The sequence below is a fragment of the Heteronotia binoei genome, chromosome 2 (genome assembly GCF_032191835.1).
Source record: "Heteronotia binoei isolate CCM8104 ecotype False Entrance Well chromosome 2, APGP_CSIRO_Hbin_v1, whole genome shotgun sequence".
NCBI classification, from domain to species: Eukaryota; Metazoa; Chordata; class Lepidosauria; order Squamata; family Gekkonidae; genus Heteronotia; species Heteronotia binoei.
The window spans coordinates 157,996,190-158,009,295 of NC_083224.1; the positions used below are offsets into that span (position 1 = coordinate 157,996,190).

The following is a 13,106-nucleotide window of genomic DNA, read 5'->3' on the forward strand; positions in this document are numbered from 1 at the left end:
AAATCTGACAAAATGGAGGGATAAAATATGTAGAGAGAGAGCGAGATCAGAGATGCATCCTATTAGCAGAACAAGTCAGTTTGTAGTCAGGAAGCATTTTTTTCCGACAGTTTGGCCAGGGATCCTGGAGGTTTTTTGCCATCTTCTGGGCATGAAACAAGGGCCACTGGATGGTGTCTGTAGGGAGGTATTTGTGAATTTCCTGCATTGTACAAGGGGTTGGAGTAGATGACCCTGGAGGTCCCTTCCAATCTGTGATTCTATGACTGCATGAAGACCCCAAAATTAGGTATCACTGTTGTGGAAATATTTACACACAGTCTAAAAAGCAGTTTTGTGGAAAACCAGGACATTACTTGTCTTGGAGTATACAAATGAATGGAGTTGTTCTTTCATTAGTCAATGTATCCTTTGTTGGGTACTTGGTTAGTGAATAATGGATTAATTCAAGTCAGCCAGTGGAAAAGAAAGTGAGAATGTAAGAGTGCTTTGCCTGTGGCTGTTTGATGAATTCTTTAAAATGTTATATGTTGACCTTGTCTACCAGTTACTATTTAACTTTGCTCTGAATATGCTGAAAGAATTTTTTTAATGAGCAAGACGCATGTGTAGCACTCTGCACAGTTCTTAATACTGTTCCTGTAATTAACTATGGTTATATGTAATTTGCTTTTAAGGCTCAGCTTTTAGATCCAGTGAGATCTTTAAACAGCTTGTCTTTTCAAAGCCGCTTTGATCATGCTGTCCAATAAGGCATACCACAGTGTTGCTCCAGACTTTTGGCCTGGAGGTAACAGTCCTACTTACAACTATTGCAAGCTCTGGCATCTCTACATACCAGTCAGATATGCCCTACTTAAATAGGGTTATTACCTCTATGTTGTTTAGAGAGTTACCTTCTAAAATTGTCTGTCTATATAGTTTGGCTTGAGTTGCTTTAGTCCACTTAAAATTTCTAGTTTTCTAAACTCCTCTATGTGATCATTTCTTTAAAAAAAAATCCAAGTTCAGAAAACAATTGTAGATTTATCATGTTGAAATGTGTGTAAACATCCATGGTAATGAATGCTATAATTTCTAAACATCAGGTTAATTAAATGTGACACTTAACATGAGGTGCCCGGAGAGAACCTCATTGGAGGGGATAAGATTAGTTAAGATTACCCAATAGTGTGTGTTAAATCTTCTGTTGTTAATAGTATAAAATACTGTAGCAGTCAGTTTTGTTTTTCTCCCAAGTCTCAGGGTGCACACTCGTAATAAAATGACAAAGGTGGCTGTTTTTGACCAATAGCCCCTTCTAAGAGATTCAGGACAATTCACCCTCTATGTGGTATGGCTAGCCAATTTAGGACGCAAGGCTTTGGCAGAACTTCATGTCTGAAATATTGTTTTTATTCTGCCTCATTCCTGGTTTCTGAGTGTGCACAGGCTTTTATTACAAAATCTAAGAATGTCTGTCATGTCCTTGTGTTTAGGTTGTGGAATGTCAAAGGCTAACAGGTACAGTACTTTTAGTTTTGGCTTGCATTCTAAGCTAGTTTTCTTATAGTGGTTTTCAGCAAGAAATTTAAAATGTCATATTATAAATTACTTCAAAGAAGAAAATGTTATATAGTGTGTAACATTCTTTTAATTGTTTTTGTAAAAAATTGTGGAATTTGAATGATGTTCACAATTATGGTACAATTGATTTCTTCAGCAAAAGTTGGATTGGACTAAATGTTCTGCATGCCTTTTTAATTCTCTAAGAGAGATAGAAAATAATGAATTGCTTTTAAATTCTGGTAATCTCTTTAGCTCTAAAGTTAAATTCTTGAGCTGTTGTGTAGACAAAATAGTTTCAAAAAGTAAGTAGATTTTGTCACTGTGGTAATTAAAATGATGAAGAGAATGCATAGGGAGATGACCGTAGTATTAAAAGATATTAATTAGAAAACTATTCTTATGCTGAGAATTAACAGCTGTTGGTTTGAAAGATCCTTTTAGGAGTAGAAGCCCATCTGGAGTTGGGACCTTAAAACAATGTATTTAGTATAAGGCAGTACTAAGCATTCTTTTTATAGAGAATATTTTGAAGATGGTTATGTGTCCTGTTACATAACATGGCATCCTCTTATTGAAATTATTAATATAGCTCTCTCTTAGAGATCACATTATGACTTTTCAAATGTGCTGCATGGAGTGGATGCTAGTGAAGATAGAACTACAGCTTTATCACTTTCAATACTTGCATTCCCTGAAGTCTGTTATGTTTGGGTAAATCCTTTTGGTCTCGTAAAATATGAAGCACTGCCTTCCTACTGATGTAGTTTGGGTGCCGAGAACTGCAGCTGTTCAGTGTAAAAATTATTTTTGGGTGGCCCCATTCCTTGCATGGAATAGGCTGCATTAATGTGCTTAACTGGCAAACATCTAAACAGAAATATGCCTGGCTGCATGTGCTGAGAATTTCTAGAAGAGGAATATCTTATACATTGAAAGAGAAGTTATATCCCCCCTCCTGACAATCTGCATCACAAAAAATGACTAACATAGGTAGCTTGACTGCAAAATACTGCTGTAAGCTCTTAAGCGTTTAAGTTTGCTACCACAACTGCACACTTCTGGTGTATGTTTGAATGTATATATTTGCCTTGGCTGATGTAACATAATGAATCAGAGCTGAATGCTATACTTGTAATGTGAGGCAATTTCAGTACTTTGATGTCTACACAAAATCAGTTTTAATGTAACATAAATTTAACCAAAACCATAACAACAGTTTGTTTTAAATGACTATGGAGAATAGCAGGATAAAGAAACTTGCAATTTCTTTTGCATTCTGTGTGTGCAGAATGGAAGCTTCTTGCCTGGAGCTTGCCTTGGAAGGGGAGCGGTTGTGTAAAGCAGGGGACTGTCGAGCTGGTGTGTCGTTCTTTGAAGCTGCAGTTCAGGTTGGAACTGAAGATTTGAAAACACTCAGTGCAATTTACAGCCAGCTAGGCAATGCTTATTTCTATTTGCATGAATATGCAAAGGCTTTGGAATATCACCACCATGATTTAACTCTTGCAAGGTAACTTAAATTTTTGTGATTCTTTTTGCAACACCCAAATATTCATTTTTCTTCCTCTCAAGGTGAATAAACTATAGTCTTCGTTTATTGACCCCATGTGTTTGACCACAGCTTGGAAAAAAATACTTATAAAGGTGGCCCAATTGAAATAAAAACTGTACAGATGCTGCTATGAGGGTTCATGAAATTCACCCTGTTTATTTAGGAGAAAGACGTAGATGTTAAGCTAGGCTGTTCCAGACAATATATAGGTGACACATAAGGTGCTTGCTTCTCCTGAATATGGCTGTACCATAATTTGCTTAATAGTGTTTAATTCTTATCTCTTCACCCCCATCCCTGCAATCTGAAAAGGCAAACTTTCAAGTCTTTTCACATAGGCTGTGCTATAAATGACATGTGATGGAAAGCATATTCTCAACTAAATGCACATGATAATTTCATTTACATATTAATGGTAAAATTGTTCTCTAATCAACTTCTGGAATATACAGCAGTTCACACAATATTAAAGGGTTCTAAACAGTGTTTGTTAAGCTATTCACTATAATGTATTTGCACAGGCTAACTAGAAAGTAGAAATAAGACTTACTTCAGAATATAGTTGCTGAGAACTGGGATATGCATGTGTTTGATATATTGTTAAATAGTATAAACTTTAATAGAAAACTGTATCTGATGTTTATGGTAGACTGAAAATGCATATATCAAAAACTGCAGGATATCATGGTTTATCTTTCTCCTCCTCTTACCCCCTCCATTTTTAGAACCATTGGAGATCGGCTAGGGGAAGCTAAAGCAAATGGCAATTTAGGGAACACCTTAAAGGTTCTTGGGAATTATGAAGAGGCAATTGTTTGCTGTCAGAGGCATCTTGACATTTCCAGGGAGCTTGAAGACAAGGTAAGAGCAATTACTTTAGTGAACACTGACAGAAATAAATGATAGGGTATGTAAGTTTAAACAGTACTACAGTTAAAAACAATCATGTACAGCTACTGCAAAAAAGAAAAAAACCCAAACAACTTCTTTGATCTACTTCTTCAGGACAGTTTACCTTAAACAATTCATCCATGAAGCTGCGCCAACACCTCTTCAGATTATTATTATTTTTTGGCAGCAATTTACAGATTTCAGTAGCATGGTTGGGACCAGCAAGCATCCTTCAGGAAGAGTCCTTGGGCATTTGGTCCTTGGCAAATAAGGTGGGTCCCCAGAACCCATAAAGTTCAGTCTACAAACTCACTATGCTCTGGAGAATTGTGCTAAGCATCTGCCAAGCACATAGCATTTGCAGGCCTGGGAATGATGGGGGCTAGGATTTGGGGACAACAACGCCTACATCATACTACAGAACAATATGGAGCTGCTTTATTTGGTGGGTTAAACGGAACTAGAGGGGTTTTTTTTTGTTGTTGGAAACTGCTGAGAGCCCCAGCAGATCACCTGATTCCCTAGTGTATGTGGATGTAAATAGTTCCTTTACAGATTGTTGCCATAGTAACTAATCCAACTAAGAATGCAAGATATAAATATTTTAAACAAGGATTTAAAAAAATAAATGTTGACTTAAATGTTGACGTTTTGGCAGAGGATAGGTGTTGAAGAGGAAACTTGGACCTGAGAGTCACTAAGGGAACAGAGTTTAGAGAACAGAGAGAGGAACAGTTCAGATCCTTTGCTCTGAAGCTTGTCCACTGTCTCTCATGGAATACCAGTTTCAAACTTTTTCTGCCAGCATGTTCTGTTCCTCTGCACCTCTGTAGACTGAGTATTTATTTGCAGTTTTTATTAAAACTTGAAGTTTTGAGAAGGGACAAACCTATCAAATTTTATACATTGAAGAGTTTCTTGGCTTTGTGATATATCCTTCAGTGGAAAACCTTGATTAAATACAATGACCTTCTTCCTACTTAGGCTTTCTGTTAAGAAAGTGGTATGCTTTCTTTGAGACTGTCTCTGTCAATCTGTAAAGATTGATATCTGGTTGCAGAGATGCCTGATGGAAGCTATCCTATACCCATTTATTTGTTACGTTTTATCCTGTCTTTCCTTCAAGAAGCTTAAGGAAGCACACGTGATCCTCCTTGCAGTGACTCTGTAAGGTAGGGTAGAATGAGTCACCCAGTGAGCTTCATGGCTGAATGAAGATTTAAACTAGAAAAAGGAGCAGATCTTTGATTCAATCCATATACCATGGTCTCCACCCCCCCTTCGGAAGGCCCCAGAGAAAACATGCACATGTATTGCTAGGAATGAATACAGCAGTCCGTTGAATAAATATGTATACAAAATGTTTAAACATGACAAAATTCCAAATAACACATGTATTTCAAATCTGTTTGGATTTGTGTAAATAATTCTTCATTCAATTCAGTGTTTAAATTGATACTGTTTGATATATTAATATTTTGTGTACATTACGGTAATTCACTAGATTACATATTGTTACTTGGTAAAGTATGCATTTAGATTTAGATTACATATTGTTACTTGTTCACAATGTGTTACATGTGTTACTTAGTAACATATGTATTTTTCTCTTGTTCCTTTCGGGGGATTTACTGAGTGCAGACTTGAACCTCTGTGTCTACAGTTTAGCAGTCCCGTAGCTATGAGGGGGCCTGTGGGGGCACAGCCCCCTGACTGCTAGGCTGGACCCCCTGACTTGGGGCCCCTAACCAGCCTCCAGTGCCTCAACTGCATCCTTCTCCATTCTGCCGTTGTCATACACTGTTGCTTCTGCTTGCTTAGGGGACATGATCATACATAGTTGCTTCTGCTTGCTTAGGGGCTGGAAGAATTCTCTGACCCCCTCAGCAAGCAGAAACATAGGTGCACTTTTGGAGCCCAGGGCTGAAAGTTAAGCTCCCTGTTGCTTCTGCTCGCTTTTAGGGGCTGGAAGAAATCTCTGACCCCTCAGCAACCAGAAACAAGGAGGCACTTTCAGCACCCAGGACTGAAAGTTAAGCTCCGAGTTGCTTCTGCTCGCTTTTAGGGGCTGGAAGAAATCTCTGACCCCTCAGCAACCAGAAACAAGGAGGCACTTTCAGCACCCAGGACTGAAAGTTAAGCTCCGAGTTGCTTCTGATTGCTTTTAGGGGCTGGAAGAAATCTCTGACCCCCAGCAAGCAGAAACAACTGGGCACTTTCAGTGCCCAGGATATAAAAAGTTAAGCTCCATGTTGCTTCTGCTTGCTTAGGGGCTGGGAAAAAATCTGACCCCACAGCAAGCAGAAACAACGGGGCACTTTCAGCACCCAGGACTGAAAGTTAAGCCCCACGTTGGGCTGATGTTGGGCTAGAGGGCGCCTGCAAGAAGAGGCCGTTCTGGCCCTCAAGTGGGGTGGCGGAGGTAGGGGGTGGATGGCTCCATTGCAGACAGGGCTGGGCAGGGTAGGGTAGGCTGGTGCACACAAGTGGAGGTCCCGGCTGCAGTCCTGGGCTGGGGATCAGTGGAGAGGTGATGTTCGCCTGCAGGGGTTTTCTGGCCTGGTCTTGCTGGCCACCCGAGTGAGGGTGGAAGCTGCGCTTGGGCAGCCTCGGCTCGCCCTCTGACAGGAAGAAATCCGAATTGGAGGTGGCGCCTTCCACGCACACACCCCCTGTCTTGCCGGGCTTGCCTAGCTGGATCATGCTACAGGTAAGGGCAGGAGACCGTGCAGCATGTATCTAAACCTCTGAGTGGCTCCCCAGCAGAACTGCTGGAAGGGGGTGGAAAGGGATCACCTTGGGGCAGCTGTGGGGAGTGGGAAGGCTGTATGGCAGCGAGCTGGCAGCTTTCCTCCTCAGTGGTGGTAGGAGAGAAGGCCATAGAGGTTGGAGCCACTATGTGCCCCCTGAAAAAAATCAGGGCCCCCCAATTCTTCAGATCCTGGCTACGGGGCTGCAGTTTAGCATTCTAGCCACTCTACCACTCTAGCTCTTTTGTATTGTGAGTGATAGCTTGATATTTGCTGCCCAAGAAAGAGAGCTCAATTGTGTGTGTGTAAAATGCCATCATGTCACAGCCAATTTATGGTAACCCAGCAAGGCGTTTTCAAGGCATGTGAAAATCAGAGGTGGTACAAAGCCAGTAGAGACGCTTTTTAGCTTCTGAGATCTAACAAGATCAGACTCCAAGGAGTTCAAATAGCACGACTAATTTACAAACTCGTGGGACTCCCCAAGCAAAGCTTGAGGTAGGAAATGCAGCAAATGAGGTAGCACATTGGCACTGACTTCAGCTCTCCTCTCACAACCTAACTCTCATTCAGTAGAGCAGGGTAGGAGCCCAGTAGCACCATAAAGACTAACAAAATTTGTGGTAGGATATGAACTTTTGTGAGTCACTGCTTACTTCTTCAGAATGAAAGCTCATACCCTACGACAAATTTTGTTAACTCTTTAAATTGCTTCTGGACTTTTACCCTTTAGAACTGCTACAGACAGACTAACACAGCTACCCATCTTCATTGAACTCCCCTGTTTATTTTTAGCCATCAAGTATGACTGAGCACATGGAAGAATTCAGCGTTAACTAAAAATGAAGCTGAAAGTATGCTGAGGTGCTGTTTCCATTGACATTTCTTGGCTTATGTCCAATACTTTGTATTTGTTGTGCAGAAGACAAAAATGATATCTCAGCTGTAGATTTTTGAGTATCTCCCTTACCAATTTTTAGGTGGGTGACAACATTCCCCATGCCTTATCTTTGCTGAGAACAAATAGTTAAAATGGGTTGTGTGTTGCATGGGCCATCAGAATATGGATTCGTGTGGTATTTGGAGGCGCTTTGCAAATTCCTAACAGTTCTAGTTTTTTTTAAAAGTGAGTTTTGTACACACTTAGCTACAACCACAGGTGGCCTGTTTGTACTGAATGACATGAATTCCATATGAAGTTCCAGAAGTCTGTAGGGGGTGGCTTCTCTTTTAACACAATGATTCTGTTCTGTACTCCTGCACAGCTCTGATATTTACAAATCTCAGTCCCTTCAGTCTTTGTCAAAATTACCAGGATCTGTCTAGAATGGTGAGAGTTGGAAGATTCTTCCTTAAAACAGTAATAGTATCAGCTGCCCTGCCAATTTCCTCAAAATTTAAAATGATTAAAATTTATTTTAATATTTTCACAAATGAAGGAATTCTACTTATGGAGTACTGTGGCTGAAAGATGCATCAGAATTGCAAGACTGACTTCATATTTGTTGACACCCTTGTTTGAATAGACGAGAAAGATCCTTTGTCTGTCTGTAAATACTTATATGGCAGTTCACTTCCAAAGTGTTTCTATTTGTGCTGTAGGTTGGTGAAGCAAGAGCACTTTATAACCTTGGAAATGTGTATCACTCTAAGGGTAAAAGTGTAGCCTGTGCAGGCACCCATGATCCAGGAGAATTCCCAGATGATGTTAAAGCTGCATTGCGAAAAGCAGCAGATTATTATGAGTAAGTAATGATTTTTAAAAATGAAATTATATTTTCAAGGAGAAATATAGTTTAATTACTAAAATGCCTTTGGAAACTGTAGGCTGTCCTCTACAAATGTTTCTTACTGCAACACTGTTTTTGACACCATCAGCACGATGAGCAATTTTTGATCTTGAGCCTTTAGTTTCTAGGTACCATAATATATAGGGGAGGACAGTACTAGGTGTTGCACAAGATCTTGGTGCAAGCACAACTGCTTTCATGCTTTGTTTGCATATTGCTGGATTCAAGCCAATATTTTTCCTCAGAACTCTAAAATGAAAGGGTCTAGGGACTTGCATGTAAAAAATGAAATCAGGGAATGGTACACTGTTATAACGATTATAGTTTTGTTTTTAAAAGTCCTCTGATAGGGTAGAAGAAATGGCAGCCACAGAGATTTGTGTGGATGCTCCACTGCCATTGTGAATGTGCAGTACCCAGAATTCCACCTTCTGGGTACTGCACATTCTAAACAAGAAAACAGCCTTATTTGGGAATCCTTCAAAATTCATACTTTTTTCTTTCTGCTATCTGAAAAGCTGGGCTATTAAACATTAAGACCAGAATGCAAAAATAAATTTCAGAAACGCAGCACAAAATTAAGTTAAAAGCCACTGCACTGATTGTGAAAAATTAGCTTACAGTTTAGAAAAGCATGGCAGCTACCACCAGCTTCAAGTTTGGTTGAAAGAGCCTTTTTCCTCAATTAGAAGTAATGAGAAAATGTTCATAATCACTGTAGTAGCAATCAGATCCCTTCTCCTGCAGAAGGTGCAGTTTGTGCTTAGAGGTTAACACCCTTCTGAGGCGTCACCCTAAAATCATATGTGCAGGGCATTGCCTGGCCTAGAAATGAAAGGTGGATATAAAATGACACCCTGGAGACACAAAATGGTTGCTGCCAAGGAAGAATTTAGGAATATATTTTTGGAAGGTGAACCATATAGGCTGGCCCACTAACAATCTCTCCCCTCACTAAAGATCATGAAGACTGGATCTCCAGAAACACTCTGCAGAAAAAAATGATTATCTGGCACTTTGAAAACAGGCTGAAAAATGACAAATCTCACATCTTCACCACTGATAAATGCAAGCACAGAGATGATCATGGGTCTCCCAAGAAAGACATGCATACTCTGGGAAAGCCATCCAGTTTCCCCTGAAAGTTTGTTTTCTCTCCACGGTTTAACTGAATAAATAAAATGTAACAACAACAAAAAGAGCAGGGATTATTTACTGCTAGTTGAATAATTCTCAACATTAACCTCATCTCTTGCTTTGTTTGTTTTAAATAGGAAGAACTTGACAATAGTGACTGAACTGAGTGATAGAGCAGCCCAGGGACGTGCCTATGGAAACTTAGGAAATACTCATTATCTTCTGGGCAACTTCAGGAGTGCTGTTATGGCCCATGAACAGGTACATGAGAGTTACCATTGTACAATGGTTAGGGTGGTAAGATTAAGATTACAGGTCTTGGCTTCAAATCCCCATTCAGATCTGAAGTTTACTGGGTGACATTGGGGGAGGTACTCTCTTAGCCTAATGTACTGTTACAGGATTGTTGTGGGGATTGAGGGTGAGTCTGTTTGTACACTACCTGAGTTTAATGGAAAGAAGGATAAAGGGATCAATGGATAGGCAGATTTTGAAGTCTCCAATGCTCTGCAATATGCGCCCCTCATTGCAAACCCTAATGGTGCAAATATAACTGATTCCTTGGGCTGTGTACAACTGTTCTTCATAAATGTTAAATTCTGTGCTCCTTTTAAAAAAATCAGTAAACTGGGGCCTTTACAGTGCAATCACAGGCAGAACTAACTTCAGTCTAAATCAGGGCTGGGGAACCTTTGTTCTGCTAAGAGCCATTTGGATATTTATAATATCATTCACAGGCCATACAAAATTATCAACTTGAAAAACAGTGCTCCACCAAGGGAGAATGATAGACCGGCAAAATTAATGCAAATAATTGTTCTAGTTGAAGTCATGTGGGGAAGGCCTAATTTGGCACACACACTCACACAGCCTGCCACCCTAGGCAGATGTCTAGGTCCAGGGCTTTTTTTGTAGAAAAAGCCCAGCAGGAACTCATTAGCATATTAGACCACATCCCCTAATTTTAGCATATTAGGTCGCACACTCATTAGCATATTAGGCCACACCATCTGGGATAATCAAGTTCAAACTGAACTGGTGGTAGCTGGCTCCCAGCCACCCTTCCCTTCTTCCCTTCATGCGGAAACTGTAGCTGTTCCCAGCAGACCTCTAAAGACACCCACATACCCCAGCAGCAGTCCTTCAAAATGCCCACCAGTCAGGCCTCACAGAGAAAGAGAGAGAGGAAGGAAGGGAGAAAGGGGAGAAAGAGAAATAAAGAAATGGGGGGAAGAAAGGAGAATAAAGGGAAATGAAATGGGAGGAAGAAAGGGGAAAGGAAACAAAGAAATGGGGGGAAGAAATAGAAAGAAAAGGGAAGAAAGAAATGAGAGGGAAACTTACCTGAACTGTGACAGTGACTTTTCCAGGCCCCGCAGCAATCCTGGCTGGCCAGTCAGGCCCTAGGGAGGCCACCATGCAGTGTGGCTAGGCTCCACGATCCCTGCTGGGCCTCGGGGAGGTAGTTGCACAGTGAGGCTGGGTCCCATGATCCTTGCCAGCCAGCTGGGTTCCAGGGAGGCCGCTGCGTGGCTCGGCTCGGCCCAGACCAAGTGATCTCAATGGCTGTAAATGGCCTTCGGGCCGGATGTTCCCCACCCCTGGTCTAAATTCATTAAAATCTGTGGGTTTATAACAAATTCCATCGCTTAAAAAACTGAACTTGAATTAAAAGAGTATAGCTATGGTGTGCTGTTTCAGAGACTAGAAGCTGGCCTGGCAAGACTTTAGCATAACATCATGGAACATAAGCCATTAAGGGAGGCTGTGTTCCCTCCTCCTGGACACAGTAGTGGGCATACAGATTCCTAGCTACTTTGATTGTTTATAAAGAAAATCAACAGTTTAACCACATGACCTTTTCTCCCCTTTTAGCGCCTGTTAATTGCAAAAGAATTTGGTGACAGAGCTGCAGAAAGAAGAGCATACAGTAATCTAGGAAATGCTTATATTTTCCTTGGGGAATTTGAAACTGCTGCTGAATATTACAAGTTAGTCAACATATTGATTAATACATTATGGACAGAAAGTTAACCAAGCTTTGACTTTAACAAACTGGGGCTTGTTAAAGGGTTTGATGGCTTGTTAAGGTGCCCAGATTTTAGTTTATAGCATCCAAGTATGACTGCATGCAGGTCAGTGTATGTGAGTGGAGGATTCAAAGGTTGTTCACATCATAAACAGAGGTGTGTGTTTGTGACATCTGAAAACAATGGTGTATGTTACAGGAAATGCAGAGAGGGATGATAATTGCATTGGTGCTCATAACATTTGTAGGACAGGGAGGATATTTAGTAAGATGCAGTCATCCAGTATGATGGAAATGCCTGTCCTATGCCTCATACGTGAAGCAAGGCAACAAACATCTAGTGTGACCAGGGGGAATATCTTCCTGATATATTGAGACACATGGTCTAGGAGAAGAGCTACACTAGTTAAATGCTTCAGCACCCAATCAGTTGGTGTGACCATTCACTGTGTTCTAAAGAAACAAGGTGAAATAGTGCAGAGAGGTATAAAACTAAAGCTGAGACATTATTACATTAGATTTTATTATTCCTATGTACAACACAGGGCTCCAGATGCATTTGCTACGCATTAATGTTCTCAGCTAATAAGCAGAGAAATGGCATCACAGAATTCTGTAGATAAACATAGGCCATAGCTGTTTCATCTTTTCATGAAGGCTCCTTGAAACCATACTCTGGGTTTTAACACACCTGTGCAAAAATTTAAGGGCCAATAAGTGCCCTGCTGACTCAGACCAGCGGTTTAAATAGTCCCCCAACCTCTTTTAGACAGTGGAAAGCAAGTTACCCCGGAAAGTCAACCAACAAAAAGTATTCCCTCTAATCTGTGGAATCATGTGAGCAAAAATCTACTTTGTGAGCTACTGCATAAATTAGTTTGCTCTGGGGCAGTTTTTCCTGAGCTAAGACAAAATATGTGAGCTGGAGGCTAAAAACTGAGCTAACTCCCACTAAATCAACTTAGAGGGAACATTGCCAATAAGGTATAGAGATCAAGGCCTCACTGTGATGTTGCCTTTCAACACCGGTAATTAGAGGTTTACTGGGTGTAGTAGCAATTGATAGACCTATCCTCTGTGAAACTGCTGAATCCTCTTTTATAGCCATCTATGCTTCTGGCCATCATAACATCCACTGGCAGTAAATCCCACAATTTAATTACAGAATGAAGTACTGCCTTCTGTCCATCCAAATCTTGAACTTTAGTGTGTACCCCTGAGTTCCAGCTGTCTATTTTTCTATTTACCATACAAAAAATTTTTAAACCTCTATATTGGCTTTTCTTAGCTGATGTTTTTTCTAAACTGAGAAGATTTAATCAGGGGTGTCGAACTCATGTGTTATGAGGGCCATATCTGACAATTAATGAGACCTTGTCAGGCTAGGCCACTTGTGTACCTATTTAAGA

At 40.6% G+C, this 13,106-nt stretch overlaps 1 protein-coding gene across 5 annotated transcripts in view; it reads left to right on the top strand.

Moving 5' to 3' along the window:
* Window positions 1-13,106, top strand: part of GPSM2 (G protein signaling modulator 2) — a 50,002-nt gene that overhangs the window by 23,570 nt on the left and 13,326 nt on the right. For 4 of the 5 annotated variants that reach the window (XM_060232318.1, XM_060232319.1, XM_060232320.1 and 1 more), the window contains exons 3-7: window positions 2,837-3,058; window positions 3,826-3,961; window positions 8,344-8,486; window positions 9,806-9,929; window positions 11,544-11,659. In XM_060232318.1, the coding sequence (XP_060088301.1) occupies window positions 2,837-3,058; window positions 3,826-3,961; window positions 8,344-8,486; window positions 9,806-9,929; window positions 11,544-11,659 (741 nt within the window). Of the gene's footprint in view, window positions 1-1,328; window positions 1,504-2,836; window positions 3,059-3,825; window positions 3,962-8,343; window positions 8,487-9,805; window positions 9,930-11,543; window positions 11,660-13,106 lie in introns of those variants that run through there. The other variant, XM_060232322.1, reaches the window with a different exon arrangement.